The sequence below is a fragment of the Thunnus thynnus genome, chromosome 22, assembly GCF_963924715.1.
Source record: "Thunnus thynnus chromosome 22, fThuThy2.1, whole genome shotgun sequence".
Classification (NCBI taxonomy): Eukaryota; Metazoa; Chordata; class Actinopteri; order Scombriformes; family Scombridae; genus Thunnus; species Thunnus thynnus.
The window spans coordinates 13,679,442-13,700,922 of NC_089538.1; the positions used below are offsets into that span (position 1 = coordinate 13,679,442).

At 38.1% G+C, this 21,481-nt stretch overlaps 2 protein-coding genes across 8 annotated transcripts; both read left to right on the forward strand.

Annotated features, from left to right (window-relative positions):
- Positions 1 to 41: 41 nt before the first annotated feature.
- Positions 42 to 3,470, forward strand: LOC137174607 (transmembrane protein 272-like). Its single transcript, XM_067580013.1, has 5 exons — positions 42 to 1,116; positions 1,812 to 1,877; positions 1,990 to 2,040; positions 2,194 to 2,379; positions 3,201 to 3,470. Exons 2-5 carry the CDS (start codon positions 1,829 to 1,831, stop codon positions 3,380 to 3,382), a joined length of 468 nt encoding a protein of 155 aa, XP_067436114.1. The 5' UTR covers positions 42 to 1,116; positions 1,812 to 1,828; the 3' UTR covers positions 3,383 to 3,470.
- A 9,123-nt stretch (positions 3,471 to 12,593) lies between these two features.
- Positions 12,594 to 21,427, forward strand: LOC137174606 (transmembrane protein 272-like). Of its 7 annotated transcripts, XM_067580011.1 has the most exons (8): positions 12,594 to 13,319; positions 13,852 to 13,920; positions 14,143 to 14,320; positions 15,247 to 15,320; positions 15,681 to 15,762; positions 15,863 to 15,913; positions 16,899 to 17,081; positions 18,117 to 18,994. In XM_067580011.1, exons 5-8 carry the CDS (start codon positions 15,702 to 15,704, stop codon positions 18,305 to 18,307), a joined length of 486 nt encoding a protein of 161 aa, XP_067436112.1. In that variant the 5' UTR covers positions 12,594 to 13,319; positions 13,852 to 13,920; positions 14,143 to 14,320; positions 15,247 to 15,320; positions 15,681 to 15,701; the 3' UTR covers positions 18,308 to 18,994. The 7 variants fall into 7 exon arrangements, 6 of the variants coding, with proteins under 6 accessions (XP_067436112.1, XP_067436109.1, XP_067436108.1 ...); XM_067580008.1 differs by lacking the exon at positions 12,594 to 13,319 and having other exon boundaries at positions 13,785 to 13,920; positions 15,686 to 15,762; XM_067580007.1 differs by lacking the exon at positions 12,594 to 13,319 and having other exon boundaries at positions 13,785 to 13,920; positions 15,282 to 15,320.
- Positions 21,428 to 21,481: the final 54 nt, after the last annotated feature.

The window sequence follows — 21,481 nt, forward strand, 5'->3', positions numbered from 1 at the left end:
AGACATAGAGGTATCAACATCCTTTACAATTTAAACTGCATTCAAAATCTACAAAGAAGCCACAGCCTTCATGACATCACTTGGAGTGTAACGGACCCTGACCAACCTAAGGCGCTATTTCTTGGACAGGCATGGAAAAGGAGATATGGGGGTTTCAAGCTGGGTGTATTGTCTGGAGCCTACAGAGAGAAAGGGCTGAACCACGAGCCTCACTCAAACCTGTTGAGGTATCTTACTCCCTGGAGATAGTAGCCCTTGATTTCCTTTCTTTGAGTGGACCCAGTGACACTCACCAGAACTCCTAGCAGGTTAACCGCGTCCACTTAAAATTTGGTCAGCCATGTTGTATGACATTGATGATGCTAAATGGAGAAGCTTTTGAGTTTTTATCAAAATCCATTGCCATGGTGATACATTATTGGAAACAGGAAACTGCATTTGAGGGGCTAGGGATACTTGAAAACTCGGAAACTGGGCACACATCAGAAGTGGTGTATTTACTTGTCTGACATGGGTCTTGGGCTTGGGTGTGACAAAATGATTCAAGGGCGCCCCCTAGAAAATTTCAAACTCGTTTAGTTTGATATATTCTGTTTGGAATCAATCTTGTACATGTAATATGTCTCTTTGAGAGAACAGGGGCAGGAACATGCAATAAGGAGCTCACAGACATTATTTTATTAGGAGATACCATTTTTAAAAAAACAAACAAAAGGAGCAAACTACACGTTTCACACATTTTTGTTTGTTTGTTTGTTTGTTTGTTTTCTGGTGTGCGCTGAAATACTTTTTGGATTTCTGTAATTTGCCCTGCATCAGCTGGCACCCAGGAGAGAGGCATTGCTGTAACTAATAATAATTATTATAGTTTCTGACTCACTACTCATTACCAGACACTTTAAATAGAGAGGGAACAAGAACCAAGCATCAATCTACAAAAAAATAAAAAAGCACTCAGAGAGGAAGTTGAGACCCACAAAAACAAACCTCATAAGAATACGTGAACGATGAACTGCCTGCAACCTATAAATGGATACATAACAGTCTCTGGAAAAGGCTTTCACTTTCCCTTCCAGCCACCAGAGACGAAGTGCAGCTCATCTGACACACAGCAAGGTAAATATATTTAATTATTAGTTTAAAATCAAATATGAGTTTATTGTGCATAAGAAAGAATAATCAAACCATCCTCTCCCTGTAGAAACTGTTAGTGGTTATTTTATTAGATTTATGTTACTGTTAGTATTCTTGCTGATACTGTTGCTGCTGAAAGTACAAATACAACATACATTTTGTCCTTTACTGAAAGGGAAGTAGACTAGTAGGTTTGCAACTAATGATTTTCATTGTTGATTAATCTACTGATTGTTTTCTTGATTGATTGATTATTTGTGTGGTCTATAAAATGTCAGCAAATTGTGAAAAATGCCCATCACAAGTTCCCAGAGGACATAGTTACTTTTTCCACTCAACAGTCCAAAACCCAAAGATAACCAGTTTTTTTTTTTTTATCATGGAGGAGTGGTACAGTAAATCAGTGGAGGCTGGAACCAGTGAATTTTTAAATATTTTTGCATAAATATTGCTCAATATTTGATTATCAAAATTGTAGCAGATGTTCTGTCGATTGACTAATTGATAAATCATCTAATTGTTGCAGCTTTATAGACTACAGTAGGCTATGTACATTAGTAGTGTCATTTTATCACTATATTATGATGAAGAGCACTTCTTGTGAAATGTTGTACTTCCAGTTGTTTGTACCTGGAAAAAACAAGCTGCTGATGTCCTGTATCTGTTTCCATCTGTAGCCTGATCATTACTGACAATGTCAGCGTATGAGCCAGACCTCAGCACACTTGATAATAAAAAAAAAGGTGAGAGATAGTGATGAGCTAAGGTCATACTTGCACATTTGTTGTCCTCACATCATCTGCAGCTGCTGCAGGTGTCATTATTGACTTGAAAATATTGTCTGTCTTCCCGCAGTATGTTTGCTGGTGATTACGTGCATCATTACCGTTCCTCAGATAGCAGTAGGTAAGTGACTGTGCATTTACTGTCATGAAGGTGTATTAAAATTGTATTTTTTAAATTATTTTTTCTGACTTTTGAAATATCAAACAACCATAATTGTTGATTCAAATTACAACCAGTGAAATGATTAATAGATTTTGTCCTTGTGTCTCACAGGAGCAGTGTACAAAGATGACTGCCCACGGCAGCCCTACATCCCCATCTACTTAATGGTAATGGGAGCAGCCCTGCTGCTGTTCATGGTCTACAATCTGGCCTGCAGTAGCGGCAATAGCGACAGCTTCATCAGGGCCATGTGGCACAGCATGCTGATTTTCTTCTTCTTGTCCTTGTTCATTGCTGGTAAGCTCAAAGACTGCAATCAATGCACCAACTCGAGATATTAATGTTCCAATTAATGGCTTTAATTAATGTGAAAATGTGTTGCTTGCAGTCAAAGAAAATTTATCACCCAACTCTCCATCCCTACATAGATTTGAACCTTTTTTTTGCAGATTGTTTTAGTTTTATGGCCAACACTCATCTGCTAGATGTGTAAAGATGACTGTTTGCTAATATTATAGCCATGTCAAGGCAATAATATGTCAACTTATTGTACACAATTTAGCAATTTTTGAAAAACACTTTTTGCTGGTGTTTAGTGTTATTTAAATCTGTGGAAAAGAATAATGTGATAGGGCTCAAGCCCACAGAGAATTATCACTTTACTACAGTTTCCCTTAGTCCTACTGAGCATTTTAGTGTCCTTTCAGTTAATTTTAGGGGTTTAAAGGCAATTTAATTGTTTTGGTTCACTCTCACAGTTCTCATCAACATCTTTCCCGGACACAATTGGAAGCTGCTTATGACAAAGAAGTTTGATAATTACTAATTGCCTCAGGAATTGGTGGAGACCAAAACTGAGCTAAGAGATTGGTAAATTTTGGACTTACATTCACTGGATGGTCAGAAACACAACTCCAGATGGATGCTTATGTTGCTCCATCTTGTTTTGCTGCCCCCAAAAATGCTCATGCTTATTGAATAAATGCAGTGCAGTAACATTTACAGAACTCCATATTTAACCCTTGTGCCACCATGTTTTACTTGTTATATGATTGAAACATATGTTTACTTTGTGAGAAGTATTAATTTGCTTGGGCCTCTTTCTCCTCTTTCCCCAGGTAATGTGTGGGTTTACTCCATCTACGAACCCAGTTACAATAAGACAACCAGCGTGGAACTCTACTGTGATAAGACGGTCTACCTATTGGCCTTCTGGCCCATCAACCTGTTCTATATCCTGTTAGGTCTCACGATTTTGTTGTTCTGTTGCCTAGGCCTCCTTGCAAACAGCGCCACTTAATAGCAGTAATGAAAAGTATATTAATCTGTGTTTTCATGTGTGTCTGATGCACATTCTGGAGATATTAAAATCACCTCAAGCACCAGCATTACATGTTTTTTTTTGTTATTCATCTCTTATCACAAAAACACTACAAGGTGAAAAAATAAAACATAATCAGGCTTTTTTGATTAGTCATCACTTGTGTAAGCTCAGAAATTTAAACTGTAAGAAGGGAAAGAGAGGAAACCGTTACGTGAAATATAATTTTGCAAGGCAGACTGATCTGAGCCCAGATTGCTGTCAACAAAATGACTATTTTATTTGACTATGGTCGCTGGTGCTACCTTCACATTTCACACTATGAAGCTGCCAATAAACAGAGTTGGTTTCTCAGTGGGTGTGTCACTGAGTGGGGAGAAACTGTTAGAAACGTGAACTGGTTGGTGGTGAACCATGGGCTTCTGCTTAGGGCTATGTGTCCGTCCGACAGTCACCCAGCCACCCTGGCTTCCCGGCTGCTCAGGAACTACCGGGGGAGTAGGAGTTACGCTAGGTCAGCCCGCACTGGCTACTGGGGGCTGGCTAACTACACTAACTAATGATTGGTTTTCCATGGTGCGGAGCCGCGCTTCCAATTCATTAAGCCTCGCCTCCAACACTACAAATAAACTATATTTTTACACGCACCACTATCACTAAAGGAGGCAGAGGAATAGCTTAAAATATGACACACCAAGCAAAAGAGAATGCCATTTATTGGCCAGGCATGGAAAAGGAGATACGGGGGTTTCAAGCTGGGTGTATTGTCTGAAGCCTACAGAGAGAAAGGGCTGAACCACAAGCCTCACTCAAACCTGTTGAGGTATCTTACTCCCTAGAGATAGTAGCCCTTGATTTCCTTTCTTTGAGTGGACCCAGTGCCACTCACCAGAACTCCTAGCAGGTTAACCGCGTCCACCTAAAATATGGTCAGCCATGTTGTATGACATTGATGATGCTAAATGGGGAAGCTTTTGAGTTTTTATCAAAATCCATTGCCATGGTGATACATTATTGGAAACAGGAAACTGTATTTGAGGGGCTAGGGATACTTGAAAACTCAGAAACTGGGCACACATCAGAAGTGGTGTATTTACTTGTCTGATATGGGTCTTGGGCTTGGGTGTGGCAAAATGACTTAAGGGCGCCCCCTAGAAAATTTCAAAGTCAAAGCCCCCACCTTTAAGTTTGACAATGAACGAAATTTAGTAGGCACATGTACCATGTCCAGACGCACAAAAAGCCTCTTGGAGCCATACTTAAGTCCAACAGGAAGTCAGCCATTTTGAATTTACTTTGCAATTTTTTCACAGTTTTTGCCATTTGCAGATGTTGTATTTTAACAAACTCCTCCTAGAGATTTAACCCGAGTGACATCAAATTTGGTTGGTGTCATCTAAAGACCTTTGCAATGCTAAATTGTGGGGCTTTTTAGTTTTCATGGAATGCCCTTGGCATGGTGTGGCGTGGTGGTCAGTTTTTCCCCAAAACATGTTTGGGGCATTAAACAGGAAGTTTACTCAACTTTACACTGTCCAATCTGCCCCAAATTTCTCATGTTTGATAAGAGTCCAGGCCTGAACACATTTATCTGTCAGTATTGATGTTATTTATGAGGCATTATATCATTATAGTCTATTTAAATTGGACTTAAAAATGTTATTTTTCATACATTTAAAAGTGTGATTGTATTTTTATACAAACCTTTTATAGGAACTCCTTTATAGGACTCCTTTGACTTTAAAAGTCAAAACCACATACCTTCAAAAGTGAAACTTAAAGATAAGAGTAGGGTAGTAGTAGTAGAGTAGTACTTACTGAATACAATTTCATACTTCAACAGTGGTGGAAGAAATACTATTTTTCTTACCCTACAGTACTTTAATGAAACAATAAAACCAATACCTTAATTCAATATTTTACTGCATTTGTTAATAATAAAGTTTATACCATAAAGAAAGGACTGTTAAAGTTAATCTAAATGTCAAAAGTTCTTCTTTTAAAAAAATTGTGTGAAATTACTGATGTGTTAACATGGAAGCAGTGTTTAAAGGTTGTAGCCACTCACAATGAAGATTAGACCTTTACTGTTATGGATTTTACAGCAATGACTCTCGTTGTTGCTGTCGAGTGAAAATCTCACATGTCCAACTTTGGAGATTACTTTTATTCTCTTCCAGTGTCACATTGCATTTTGGGACAACTCAAAACTCGTGGTTAAAATGGTGCAATTTCATCACATCAAACATCTGATGTGACAGTAATTCTTAACAGAAAACTCACAAGCCCATATGTATATTGAAATAGTTATTGGTCTCTGTAATTGTTCCTCCTGTTCATACTTGCCCTGAAGTACTGCCAGACTTAAATGTAAGTGATGGGAGTCAAATACTCTAGTCCCTGTTTCGTGAAAAAATGCATTGTTAAATTCAACATAAGCTGAGGTTCGATAGCCTGAGTTAGACAAAAGTAGGTACCCTCCACATGTGCAGCTTTTTCAATATTAAATTCCCAAAATAAAGAACTTCAAAACACAAAACAAAACAGACCCAAAATAGTAGAATAAAACGTATACAACACAATTTACTCTAACGTTATATTTTAGACTTTCAGAACTGTATATTTGTTTGGTGGAGAGAAGCTGTGGTGCCTCACGCTGAAAACTGAATACATGACAACGTATGCACATTAGGATTCAAACATGTATGTATTGTCACGTAATTACCAGTAATCCGCGCAGAACTAGCTCCTCTCAAACAAGCTCGAACTTCCTCTGTGGTTTAGTTGGAAAGGAAGTCACACTTGACAACATGCTCTGCAAAGCTCTGAGAAACTCAGACAAAGAAGAAATCTAGAGAAACAGAGGAAGCAAAGCAATAATCTTTATAAACATTGTTACTGTATTTGTTTGAAGATTTCTTCATTCTGTCATTTTTCCACTAAGTGAAGACTTACTGTATCTTTGATTTGTATAATCGTAATAAATAAAAATCTGTCTTTTCAATTTTCAGACTGCTAGGATGTTGCATCCATTGATCTTACTTCTCTTTATGAATGTAATACATTCATCAAAATTAATATTAAATGTTTTTGATTTCCAAAGAATATTATACTCTGCAGTAGCATTAACTTGTGTAATTTTAAAATACCACCTGAATAAGTGGTGCATGAATACACAACTTTTTTTTCCAGAACAGCTCAACAGAGATTTAACATTTAAAAATTAAAGGACAAAATGTTTTGTAGTGACAATGTGAAAGGGTCTCTTCAAACAAATGTAATGTTTGAAAAGTTGAAAACACTCAGTCACTTTTCAAGTCTCATTTAGTTTCTCTTCCTGTCCATCTGCAGCTGCTGAGAGAGAACAACAACACTGGATGTGGTTAGAAAAACGCAGGAAGGTCAAAGAGTGAAAAACAGTATATTGAAAGTCACTGACTTCACTTGTAGTGAGAAACTAATATACATGTACTGTATATTGGCTGAGGACTTTTTTTTTATTCCTGATTCAATGATGGCATATTTGTTAGTTTTCTTTTAACTTCTTTGGATTCACAGAAGTTCAGGATGATTCATCTGACTGATGGACAGTCTTTCACAGTTTTGCTTTTCCATCACACCATTATTTATTAAGGCCTGAGCACTGAGTAGTGTGAAGGCCCCATTGTAATGCAAGGAATTATTGTTTTTTTTGTCCAAGTGAATCACTTTTTTTTGAGGGGCTCAAAAAATCATGAAACTTTCCACGTGTCAGGAGTGGTGAACATTTATGTTTTATGGGTCTTGGGCATTGGTGTAGTAAAATGGCTTGATAGCGCCCCCTATTAAATTTCAAAGTTGAATCCCCCACATTTAGGTTTCACCTAGATATACCAAATTTGGTAGGCACATGTATCATGTCCAGACTTACAAAGAGCCTCTTGGAGCAAAACCCTTCAGCCATTTTGAATTTACTGTGCACTTTTTGCACAGTTTTTGCCATTAACAGGCATTGTACTTGAACAAACTCCTCCTAGAGACCTAACCAGAGTGACTTCAGATTTGGTCTGTGACATCTAAATATCTGAGTTTTTATGGAATGTCCTTGACGTTGCTTGTCGGTCAATTTGCATCTTTCACCATGAAACATTACCTATGGTCATTGGTCTGCCAAATAGAATTTCAGAAGGACTGAGATTATTTCTGGATCTGATGTGTGCTCTCAGTTGTATTAACACCATCTCAGACTTGTATCACCACAACATGTTTAGCTGCTTTGGCATGGAGTGTATACGCATCCTGTCCCAATAAAAAACGATTTACAACCGGTAACATAAGTGTCACCCCTGCAGACTCCCTGACTGCATGGCAAAGCTTATTCACACTTCCAAGACCCCCTCGGATGAGCCGGATCAGCAACTAGCTTTCCATGATCGATATGAGACACAAATGATGAGATTGTGTTTGTAAAACACCTTTTTTATTCACACAAACACATAAATATGTTGTTGTTGACAAAAAATAGTAATAATAAAACTAGTAACATGCATGAATAAAAAAGAGTTGATCATAATACAAGAATTAAAAAGAATCAAAAGAAGTACTTTTCAAATTTGGTGCCATCAGTGAATGATAACGTTGCATGTGGTCAAGCCCTACAGCGTTGTGCAGCTGTTGCGTGTAATCCAGTTTTTTCTTAGTCAGACATGGCAGCATCAGCAGAGTGTACAAGGAATAAACAGAGACACAGGTTGTTGTCTTCAACACCATTGTTAGAACTGTACAGAAACCGCACTTTCTTTGACAAAATCTCATCATATGGCACGCTACCCAACTTAAGACGAGCACCACCACTTCTATTCTGTGCAACCATAACAAGAAACTCCAGTTCATCATCCGATGTAGAAGTGTCATTACTCTGTAAACCTGAGCCATTTCCTCCATAAACAGGTCCACATTGTAATCGTTACAATGGTCTGTACGTCACTGGCCAGGGACGGCCCTCTGTGAGGTCTCTAGTGCCTGATCGATAACACCAGCCAGCCTCTCTCTGACCCTAACAGGCACCTGCTCTGGATTATCCACTCCAATGTCTCTAAAATCGACACACTGGCGCAATTCTATGGCATTAAAAGCTGGTATGTCCCTAACCTGAACCTGTCCTCCACCAGACCTCCACTGTACAAAGCCATGATAAATTAGTGACTGATTTTTATGACATAAACTACTGTTGCTGACAAGATTCCTCCCGACTTCTAAAACTGACTAATATGGTGCATATCTGGTTTGTATATGTAATGAATTTTGTAAATGTATCTCCCAGTTTTTTTAAGTTATCTAATAAGATGTTTTTGTAATCGTGGTTTGATTTAATGGTACTTTCAACTGTTGTCTCCTGTTGGCTAAGTCTGGCATCAATTCGGTCAAATCTATCCGTTATCAACCAGCGCGATGACTCCTGCTCACCGGCCTGTGCTTACGACAAGTTGTCTCGCTGATCAGCAGCAGAATTCAGGCAGATCTCATAAAGCATCAACCTCAGTCAACTCCTGAAGACCTGACTGATCTAATAAAGTATCCTCCTGCCTGAGCCTCATGAGCACTGTGGGCATATGGTTACCTACCTCAGCAAAATCAAATGTAGCAGCGGCTACATCAGACACAGGGACACTAGTGTGAGTCTCTACAACCCCATTAAAATCAATTGCATCATGCTCTAGAGGGACACTGTTGGCGGCTGGTTGAGTCTCTATAGTGTTATCCAGCAAATCCTGCAAGCCGCCAGGTGATATTCCAGTAACAGATTCACTGGTCCATTCATTTATTAATACACCTTATAAAAAAAGGCTTGGACTTCACCGTGGTGGTTGATCAACTGCTGTGCAGATATTGCTATCTCCTCCTACTCCTTGTGGAGTATTGTGTTCAGCGCCTCTGGGAAACATCTCGATGAAGCATCTACACGTTTCTCATCCACAGGCGCAGGTTGTAACTCACAACTCACAGACCTACACGTACAAAGTTAGAAAAACACACATTTTATATACATATAAAATAACAGTTAATTTGGATAAACCATCCACAATTGTTTTTTGTACATACCCTGTGTCCGCGCTTGTCTGGACTGCTTTGTTGAGCCTTCTTTTCTCTGCCCTCTGCTCCCTGATCACCTTTAGCGACAGAGATCTCTTACGCTGAGGCTCATGCAGAGCCTCTGGGACTACACAAACATATGCAGTGTTTCAGTGTAGCAGGTAGATGTATTAAATGACAAATAGTTTCTCACTTTAACAAGTATGAGTTATCAGATGTAATAGCAGGGCCAGCTTCACGCTTACGCATGCACAGCACTCGGCTGTGTACAGCATTAAGTTTCTCTTTCATGTCTTCAGACCACTGTTCAAACGCTTCAAAGTTGAAAAAAAAATCCATATTTGGCTGCGCATGCCGATCCTCTACTGAGTTATTATTGTTAACAACCGCCCAGCCAGAGCCATCACTATGTTTAAAAATTTTATTAGGTGGGGCCATGGTTTAAATTAGTGACTGATTTTTATGAGCCAAGCTACTGCTGCTGACGAGATTCCTCTTTACTACTGAAACTGTCTAATATGGTGTATATTTGGTTTATATGTGTAATGAATTTTGTAAATGTATCTCCAAGTTTTTTTTAGATTATCTAATAAAATGTTTTTGTAATTGTTTGATTTAATGGAATTTCCCACTGTTGTCTCTTGTTGGCTAAGTCTGGCATCAATTTGGTCAAATCTATCCATTATCAACTAGTGCAGTGACTCCTGTGCTTGTGACGAGTTATCTCGCTGATCAGCAGCAAGTAAACGACCAGAATTCAGGCAGATCTCATAAAGCACATTCAAATCAACCTTGGTCAACTCCTGAAGACCTGACTGATCCAATAAAGTATCTTCCTGCCTGAGCCACATAAGCACTGTGGGCATACGGTCACCTACCTCAGCAAAATCAAATGTATCACCTGCTATATCAGACACAGGGACACTAGAGTGTCTCTCTACAACCCCATTAAAATCAATTGCGCCAAGCTCTAGAGGGACACTGACAGCGGCTGTGTGAGTCTCTACAGTATTATCCAGCAAATCCTGCAAGCCGCCAGGCGATATCCCAGTAACAGATTCACTGGTCCATTCATTTATTAATACACCTTATAAAAAAAGGCTTGGACTTCACCTTGGTGGTTGATCAATGGCTGTGCAGGTGTTGCTATCTCCTCCTCCTTGAGGACTTTTGCTATCAGCTCCTCCAGGAAACGTGTAGATGCTTCTATCTCATCCATGGGCGCAGGTTGTACCTCACTAATCACAGAACGACGGGTACAAAGTTAGAAAAACACACATTTTATATACATATAAAATAACAGTAAATTTGGATAAACCATCCACAATTGTTTTTTGTACATACCCTGTGTCCGCGCTTGTCTGGACTGCTTTGTTGAGCCTTCTTTTCTCTGCCCTCTGCTCCCTGATCACCTTTAGCGACAGAGATCTCTTACGCTGAGGCTCATGCAGAGCCTCTAGAACTATATAAACACATGCAGTGTTTCAGTGTAGCACGTAGATGTATTAAGTAAGAAATAGTTTCCCACTTTAAAAAGGATTACTTACTCCTGAAGCGGAGTTTAGCTGACGCACAACCTCTCTATTTTGCGCGCGCATTTCTACACCAATGGCAGAAGACACTAACAGTAAACATAAAATTAGATAAATTAGGCTACAAACATTTACTTTTACGTCTAAAAAAGGTCTTTACGGAAAATGTAAAGTGTTAAAACCCTAACCTTCCACATCAATATGAGCTGAAGCAATGTTGTTTAAAAAAGTGTAATACAATTTGAATGACCACTCAACAATATTATTTTTTTAAAGTATAATTTTAGACTGCTTACCGTTTGGAAGGACCATTCTTGATCGAGGTATCCAAATGTTCACTCAAAAGCGTAGCAAAGAGGGTTGTACGAGCAGCGGTCAAGCCAGAAAAACACAATACTGTCGAAATGACTAAAACGCATCATGTAACAACATATTTTATATAAAACATGCCCACTAGCAGGTGTGGCTTATCATTTTTCGCACCTATGGATACTCTGGGGATGCAACAGGTAACGCAGGATGGGCATGTAGCAACATGTAGCAACGTGTCGCAACATGTAGCAACAACATCGTCCTGTCCGAGCGCGCTGGCATGAATCCGTCCAGTGCAGCGGTCGTGTCTCTGCACGGGCAGCACGGTGGTGCTGCGGAGCGCTAACAGCTGGTCCCTGATGTAAACATTACACCCATGGCAGCGCTCCTAGTCCCCGAACACTGTCGTTAACAGCGCAAAAACTACTGGTAAGACCACGGCAAATGTAGCAGCTTTGGTCTTCATAGTGCACGGGTGGTTAAAGTGGTTAAAGTGCCCCAGAAAAAAAGAAACTCAACAAAGATAGATAAATAAATAATAATAGGCCAAAATAAAAAAGCTCAGCAGTGACCAAGAGCTGCTGCGGTCACTTGGGAGGGGGGGGATACACGCGCATTTTCACACACACGCGTAAAAAGTGTGGGTTATATCCTGCTGTTTGCTGCTCTCACAGCATGAATTTACCCAACACTCAATTTTAGAAGATTTGGAAATACAGCCTGCTTTATAAGAGAAATAATAGTCCCATAAGTCAACCTGAAATTTAATATTTTTGCCTGCTACCATGCAGGTTCATTTCAGGTGTCAATCTCACAACCAAAATAAATAAATTCCTTTTGTATAGACAATAATGAAATAAAGCAAAAATAATAAACAAAATATCTGAATAATGGACAAAAAATTAGAATGTATTTTCTAGTATATTCTTCATCTGTAACGTCTCCATAGAATTTGGTGTCCCAAATATTTCTAGGTCGCAGCATTCTTGTAACTGTTTTTATTAATTCCTTGTTTATTGTGTAGTTATGTTATTTCTGTCTGCTGATTGTGTTCCTGTCTTATGAATGTTTCTTGTTCTCAGGTCTCTTTTTTGGAAAACAATTATGTTCAGTTATGGTCGATCATGATCAACGATTACAGATCATAAATTCCATTGAAAACCACACAGTCATAAAAAAGTGTTTAAATCTATTGCATTATTTAAAACCTGGACAAAGTTGTGTGTGTGTCTATTCTGTGTTGCTGTCGCTGTGTGAGTGTGTGTCCCACGGCTCCACCTCCACAGTTGGGTGTCTGACCTTCGTCTATACCAACTCTTTCCAGTCAAATAACCATTCCGTGTGAGAACACCTTTTGGTTAGACAATTTCCAGGTGCCATGGGACAAAATGTCTCAAAAGAGCCATTGATGGTGAAAGTCACTGTCGATTCCATGAGAGAACACTCCTTGAAACCGACACGCAAAGACTCCTCAGCAGTGGCAAAAGCTATAACCCAGAAGTATCCAGACAGTTTTTTAGATAAAACTGAAGAGGGAGAAATAATTGGATGTGAATACTTCAGTTTACTGAGTTAGCTCAAGACCAGAAATGAGTATGTCAACAGAGGCAACACACTCTCCTGTCTGAGGAAGCTCTAACTCTCAGACAAGTGATGATCACCAGCCGTCAGCTGCCAAATGTGCTAGAATTGACAGTTATGGATGTATTAGTTGGCAGCCACAGGAGTATCCAGAGGGGGAAACATCAGCATCACTTGAAGAGAAGAGGAAAGAGATGGTGGATATATTCAGTCAAGAGGGGCTAAGGGCAACTGAGAGAGGGAGAGTAAAGGAGCTAATGACAATCACGTATACAAAACAGCTAGAGGACATAAATGCAAACCCACCCCCCAGCATTCTGGACATAAGTCATCATTTCTCCTGTCTTGGAAGTTCTTACTCTCCCACTTCACCACCCTCACTGGTGTTGAACTTTAATCCAGACTGAATGTAAGCTGATGTAAGTTTTTTGCCACAGTTTGCCCTCTAGAACTCCTGTTGTAAAGGGCACTTATTTGTTGTGGCCACTTGGCCCTGGCAAAAGTGCAGCAGTTCAACCTCCTCACAGTTCATTTTTTCATCTTGTAGAATAGACACATTGGCGCCATCTTGGGTTTATCAGATGACGGTGCTTTTAAAAGCTGATCAAATAGAGAAAATGAATAATTGCAATCTCACTGTTTATCGTGTAGGTATTCTTTAGGTAGGTATTTGTAATAAATGCTCTCTATCTTGCAATCAAATAGGTTTGTATATACATTGTATATATATTGTATTTGCATTCGTCTTCACTCTAACCAGGGGCCTAAAATATGCATTCATGTTTTTAATGTATTGCTTGTCGGCCTGCACATTATTGACAGATGATCATATTGAGACCAGGCTGAAAAAAGGAAATTACCCTTAAACCTTAGAAGTAAAAACTAAAAGTTACAGACTAATTGCTTGGAGTGTTTTTCTGTGCCTTTGTTCATCTAAATTGTAAAACTGAGGTGACTACAACTCCTGCCGATGCCAAGGCCCAGTTCTCCTTTCCCACCACCCCGAGGCTCATGTGCTAGGTAAAACTCTCTTTCAATAGAAGTAGTCTTTTGAAGATAAATACAATTAAGTGGACATAGCAACTGTCCAGTAACTCTTAAAGAAGCTCTGCTTTCTAATTAAAGTACTATTTCAAAGATGTCATGAGGTCCCTTTTTATTAAGCACAGAACAAAAGTGAAGACAGTCTGCAGACGTTACTATATTGTAATTGAATTGCTGTTTTATTTTTGATTATTGCAGGAGATACTGTGTGGTCTGCGAATAAGTGGATGCTGTCCACAGAGGGCTGTGTCGTAACCCCACATTCACCTCCCATGCTGGATTTCGTAACTGTCTTGGCTGTCTTGTTCGCCAGTTTCTATGTGTTTAATATAGAATATCAGGTGGAGGCAGCAACAACACTGGAGTTTGTTCAGAGGTATCGCTCACAAAACACATCATACATCACACTTCTTTTAAATTTACTTTACTTTTACTTTTACCGTATTTCTCCTTTAAAAGTTTGCTTATAACATTGACCCAGTGAAGTCACAAAACTTGCATGCAGGTGGCATTTTTTTATTATTTTGATGGCTTTCTCCTTAAGCCTTTAGAAACATTTAGGTTAACATGTTCAAATTACTAGGGCCATATGACGTCCTAACTATTAAACTACAAAAATTAAGGGAAAAACATACTTTAACATTTCTTAGCAGTGAAAGAATATTAATTTGTGCCCTAAGACTAAAACACAGAATCATACTGACAGAAGAGAAATGTAAAAAAATATTTACATGGACAATCAATTCATGTCCATTAAAGGCATATACTAATGTCATTAAGTGGAGGAGAATACATCCACCATGAACATTTGTCTGCTGTGGGTTAATACAAGAATAGGACTTCTTAAGATCAAAACTCCAAACAGCATCTAAGTGATTTTTATGTTTTAACAAGTGGGAAGCACTTCGACTTTGTTCTTAAAGTTCATATCCTTTTGACCTATAATTATAAAATAAGAGTTTGATCTTTCTATAAACTTGTTGATCTGCTGTGAGAGGATTCCTGTTAACCTGATATGCTCATCAAACCAGTCAGGTGATTCTAACCAGCGGGCAGATTTTAATAACCATGTAAAACAATACACAGACAAGACATGACAACACTACCCCAGAGTTGAACCTATTATTTATGTATCAGTCACATAATAGCAGATGTTGATCCCATATAAGACAACAAAATATTTTAAGGTGACACAAAGCAAAAACAGTGAAAAAGAAATAAATGACTCATATGAAAGTACAAATCAAAAAATGATCATTATTCCAATGCATTTTGTCATAATTCAGCAACACATATTAACAGGTTCTTGTCTGGAAGCTTTTCACTCTATTTTTCAGCTGTCATTGAGGAGCTGTAGCCCATTTGACCCATGAAAGGTACAACATGTCTGAATTTGTTCTGAAAACTCAAAATATATTTTTGTACTGTTAATTTACTGTACATGTTGCATTTAAATGCCTTTTCTGCTAAAAAAAACACCCTTCTTCCTGTCAAAACTGTTCTTTCTTGAGCTTGTTTGGTCTCAGCCTTTGTTGCAAAAACTAACACGAAACTATTCATCAGTTTCAAGGAAGTAGACTTCAGTATGTGTGGTTTGTGGGAGGGTATATTTTGTATTTGCCTTTTGCTTGATAAAGAACACTTCTCAGGAAATGGCACCCCTATAGCAACTTTCAGCAGTTTTCAGACTCAGCGCTTGCAGCTTGTATGATCTGACATGTTTCTCCCCTCTGTAGGTTAGACTCACATTGCTAATAATGTCAGAGAGAGACACATCTCAAGGCATCTGCAGACATCAACCCTCAACAGCCATCGTAGGTGAGTGATAGTGATGTGCAAAAGTCATGTATGCTTGTTTTTCACAGTGGCACGTAGGACAGTGTTGACTTTAAAATATGTTCTGTCTGTCTGTCGACAGTATGTTCAAAGGTGATTCTCTGCATCTTGCCCATTGCTGAGATAACAGTTGGTGAGTGACTAGTGTCCTTACTTTTATGAATGTACATTCAGCTTGTATCTATATTATTTTAACCCCTTAAAAGATAAGACTCGCTTCATTCTATATTTTTCTCATTGTTGACAAATCCCACCACAAAAACAGAAAATGTTAGTCCATCTCTCAATACTTTCTGACTTCCCAACCTGTCTATAGGTTATTCTTTCCTATTGAAGACATAAATCTTTTGAAATGGGTCACAAATATATAGTTTCCATGTTTAAAAAAGGCTCAGTAACTTCCTAAAACAGGTGGGCACTAAAGTTTTTTTTTTAAAAAGCTACTCAAACAGAAGTGAATAGTGCAATTTTTGGGGACTACTTTCAGCAGCGGATTAATACACATTTGGTGCTCTAGAATTTACAGCAGCAGGATGTTACCCAGTGCAGGATGTAACTGTGTGACTCAATGATGTGTTTAAAATTATTTTTGGACAATTTAAGTCTGTGACACAGGCGAATAAGATATCACACTTAAGCTACACAGGCAACACTTGTTAGTGGGATCGATTAATTGTTGGTTGTTTTTTTTCTTTGTTGACAATAAAAAATATAAAGCATTGCCTGACTTATCCTTTAACATTCAGGTTTCTCTTTATTTATTCCTCTTAAGTATCTTTTTTTAAAATATGTTATTCCACATTGTCTTACAGCATTATACATATTCAGCTTGTGTCAACTTATTATTTTCGTCAAAGCTTTATGATGTCTATACTGTTCTTTATGACTGTGCCATTGATTCTAAGTGAAATATTTGAGATATTTTGTGCATAATTTTATACCCATTTCCCCCACGTTCTGCCTGATATAATTGGTATTTTTAGAAACTACAGTTTAAAATAAAGTTCTGTGGGTTTGAACAATGTTTGTATGACTTTATAAGGAGTGGCCCACCAGTGAGTCACTGGGGTCAAGGACAATAATAAATGACTCCTAATCTTTGTCCATTTGTCTAACAGGAGCATTGTACCAAAATGACTGCCCGAAGCAGCACTTCTTCCCCATCTACTTGGAGGTAATGGGAGTCTTCCATCTGCTGTTGTTAGGGATCTCCTTCCTGCCCTGCTCCAACCAGTTCACAGCCTCGAGCTTAGCCTTTAGTGGCCTGAGCATTCTCCTCTTCTTGTGCTGGTTCATAACCAGTAAGTTCACAGAGCCAAGCAGTTACTGACCACTGCACCACAAGGAGCAATAAAATTTAAGAGAAATACATTATATGTAAAGCACCTAATAGATAAAGCATCTAAAACACCAGTATTGCTCATTGTTCACTGAATGAATACTTGGTTGTTCATCCCCACAAGATCAAAGCGTTCTCTTCAGGCTTATAGTGGGACCAAGCAGCAAGCTCCAGCTCTGGAAAGTGAAGCCATTGCGGAAGTGCCTTAAACCTGCATTCTTTCTAATGGCCAGCAGGGGGCGACTCCAATGTTTGCAAAAAGAAGTCCATTTTTATAGAAGTCTGTAAGAAAATGACCTTTCTTCTCATTTGATTTGTTACCTCAGTAAACATTTTCCCAATTAATTTATGGTCTTTATAAGTAGTTTCAAGTCTTCCTCAATACAGTATGATGTTCATTTTGTAAATTATGGTCCCATTTAGAGTAAAATAGACGATAAAGCAAGGTATGCTTTAGAGCATGGCTACCTTGTGATTGACAAGTCGCTACCACGGTGACAACGTTGGTTACATACATTACGTATCATAACCCCAGATTAAGATAGGAGTATTGGTGTAGCTATCAGTATTTCAGTGTGTTTTCAGTTCATGAAAGTTAATTATAACATTTTGTTCGCCTAAAAGTCTTGTTCAGCGTTTGGTTGTAGTAAAAGACCCTCTAAGGAGTCAGCTGTTCAGTTTTTCCGGTAAGTACATTTAATTTTAAGCCTGTTTTTCGCTAGCCATTAGCATTAGCATTATGATGTTTGGGTCCACGCTATATGGACCCAACACTTTGTAGAGCTGAGGAGAGCTGCAGCTGGTCATAATTCTCTGTAGGGTTTTGACAATGAGCGATCCTTTTCACATTACACAACATTGTTAATATAAAATTATTGATTAGTGCAGCTTTAAATCCAAGATCTGTAAAGGTGAAACATCCATATGTGAGAAGAACAGAAGTGTAACAGCCCTTCATATACAAACACAGTGTACTTTTTGACTTTTTTGTCTTTAGGTAATGTGTGGATATACTCGATCTATGAACCCAACTTCAATAAGACAATGACAGATGTGGATCCTTACTGCAAAACACTCTACCTGTTTGCCTTCTGGACCGCCAACATGACCTACATCCCATTAGGTCTGTTCATTTGCTGCTGCTACTGTTGCCCCCGTCACCTTCCTAACCAGTTGCAAAGTTATTAAAAGTGGTGGTGCAGTGTGGATTTAATATCATACATATTTTACCTTTGAAGCCACAGAAGCTTTCCTACAGGAAATAATAATGTAAAATGGCTTTCTGTGATAATAAATTCAAGCACCAGTACCGCCTGGTTTATTTGATATCCACCTTTTATCACAGACATATTATAATTTACATACAAAATACAATACTACAATACTACTACAGTACTTTTTTTGTATTTTTCTTTTTTACTTATTTTGAAATTTTATTATACAATAGTATTTTTACTACCACAAAAATATGTGTTTGAATATTTTAATATTTTCTATCATAAAGTAATGTGGTCCACAACTGTTGGGTGGATCTCTATCCATTTTGTACATTTATGTCATTCATGTCATCTATACTTTGTATTTACTGCTAATTAGCAAATGTTAGCCATCAGTGTGTTCCTGCCATCTCCACCCACCTGACTCCAACACCTGCCTGTGCACCTGCTCCTCATTCCCTCATTAGTCACCTAGTATAAATCAGCTTTTTTCCCCTCAGTCTTTGCTACTTGCTACCTGCCTGTTAGTGACGCCTCCTTCCTTTTCTTTGTTTTTGATGGCCAGATTTTTGTTTGGTTTGGTTTATCCTCTCTCATTGCCTGCCTGTTATCGATCTCCTCTTTGAAAATCGACCAAATAAACTCCCTTTTAACTCCAGCTGCTCTGTGTCTGAGTCTTGCAATTGGGTCCTCACATCTGGGTTCAGAAATCTTACAAAGGTCTCGGTGACTGACTTGATGAAAGGCCTTATTGAGGGAAATGTCAACTGTCGCCATGTTACTTTACACATAATTACTGAAAAAGAGAAGGAGAATTCAGGAGAGGAAATATGAATGAATGAGGAAGAGTGTAGATGTATGACTTGTGTTTGGACGTTTGGATTCTTTTATGAATTACAATTAATCAAATTTGGGCTCAGAAAGAAGCAAAGAAATCAATTAAAAAGAGAAATATGAACAGTTGAGATTGAAAGTGGAAATGTGTGAATAATAAGTGAACTTAAATGTTAAAATGAGAATTGTATTTCTGTGGTTTTAAAAAATGTTTTTACCACAAAATGTACAGTTAAGTGCCTTTCTGATAAAGTTGGTGAAAAAGGATGAAAATGAACTGTTCTGAGAACTAAAATTGCTCATCTCACTCTATTCATTCCCTTAATAAATCATTACGCAGGCTTTCTTTTACCAAACCAGAAGCGTGGGAACCATGATGACAAGGCAAAAATAAAACATCCAAGCGCCACCACCAAGCAAGATGGTTCGCCACTATATGAAGTGAAAGCTGCTGATAGCATCCATCCTGGCAGGAAATATGAACAAACATGAACAAACATGCAGATACACAAGATACTGGTCAACAAACACCACACTGTTGTCTTGCTGTCTCCTTTTTACACACCAAACATTACCTCGTTGTCTGCATAATAACAGATGATTTTCCCATCAAGGCAAAAACCTTTACAGTGAGACAATACTGAGCAGAAAATGGTATTTAACAAAAGAAAAAGGTTAATGATTTACAGAAAAAACAAATTTAGATTATCTTCCTCCAGATATTAAAATTTAAAGCCAGACTAATGTAACTTTTTCTGAATGGCAGCCATTGCAGTCATGTGGTGATTATGTTACACAAACTCACAAACTAGCACAAAGTGTTTGGCCTACTTTTCTTTTCTTTTTTCTTTTTTTTATAAATCCATTAAAATGTTTGAGATGATAAAAAAAATGTAGTGAAACAGTTGCACAAGTAAAGACGAGTTTAAAAAAAAAAGTCACTGAAATGACTTGATCATTTGCAGCAATGTAAAGTTTGCTAACGTTAGCTAACAGCAACCACTAGCTAACGGTCACAGTGGACCAAGTTAAGGCTGTATGTATCATAAAGTGAGTGTATTGAACTGAACAAGTTCAATAAGTTGCATTTTATTGCTTGTGAAATCAGTTTTTTATTTCTATGAGGAAGATGTGTCATTTCTTCTTACAAAAGTTACATATTCTCACATTTATAAAAATCTTAAACTGTCTCCTCTAATTTATTACAGAATTATTTGAATCTTAGCTGTCCACCACTGATCCTAATTTTTATAACTTTATTGAAAAGGGAACAGAAATCAACCATCAAAAAGAGATATTTAACAAGGAAGTCGAGACTTCATGCCCACCCACAACACATACAGTAGGCCTATATTACCAAGTTCTTGTGCAAAAGTCTTTCTTTTTCTTTCTGTTTGAGCAGGAGTTTCATCCATCAGATGCACAAACAGGTATGATATAATCTGTCTGTTATACTGTCATATGCTGTATTTTTAATTACTAATTTTCATGTTTTGTGTATTCTGTGCTGTGTATTATGTTTTCTGCTAAGAAAAATTTCCTCTTGTCTTGTAGAAACTGTTTGAGCATTTTGGATGCTTATGTTAGATTTACTATATGTCACTGATATTATCTCAATCTCTTCTAAAACCAAAAGAAACATAATTAAAAAAACAAAACCTGCTTCTGACTTCAACTGAGGTTTGCGACAGTATGTGTGAATAATTCAGTCTTCCTATGTCAGTTTTTTCTGGGGGGTTTGTTTAAATGAAGAGCACATTTTACCCTTCAGGAAACTTTTAGACCCATCTCTTGTTTACACTATTTATCATCAAGTATATTAAACAGCTGATGTATCCGTCTCTGTTTTCTTTGTCTTTCTGTAAGTTCGATTTATTGGTAAAATGCCAGAGAGTGTCAGACCTCAACACACTGAACTTCCAGCTGTGACAGTAGGTGAGACACAGAGATGTGCAAAATTCTTGTCTAGGACATGGACGTATAAAGAGAATTGGATACAGCATCAGAGGCGGGCCCCAATTCATTCGTATGAAAGTTACTCAGTTGCGCATGAAGCCAAAAAGCCACTTCCTGCTTTACTTTCCTCTGTACCCAGAGGAAAACATACTGAACACACAAGCTATATGGACCCAACACTTTGTAGAGCTGAAGAGAGCTGCAGCTGGTCTCTGTAGGGTTTTGACAATGAGCGATCCTTTTCACATTACACAACATTGTTAATATAAAATTATTGATTAGTGCAGCTTTAAATCCAAGGTCTGATCAAATAAACTCCCAAGCAAGATGGGTCGCCACTATATGAGGAAAAAGC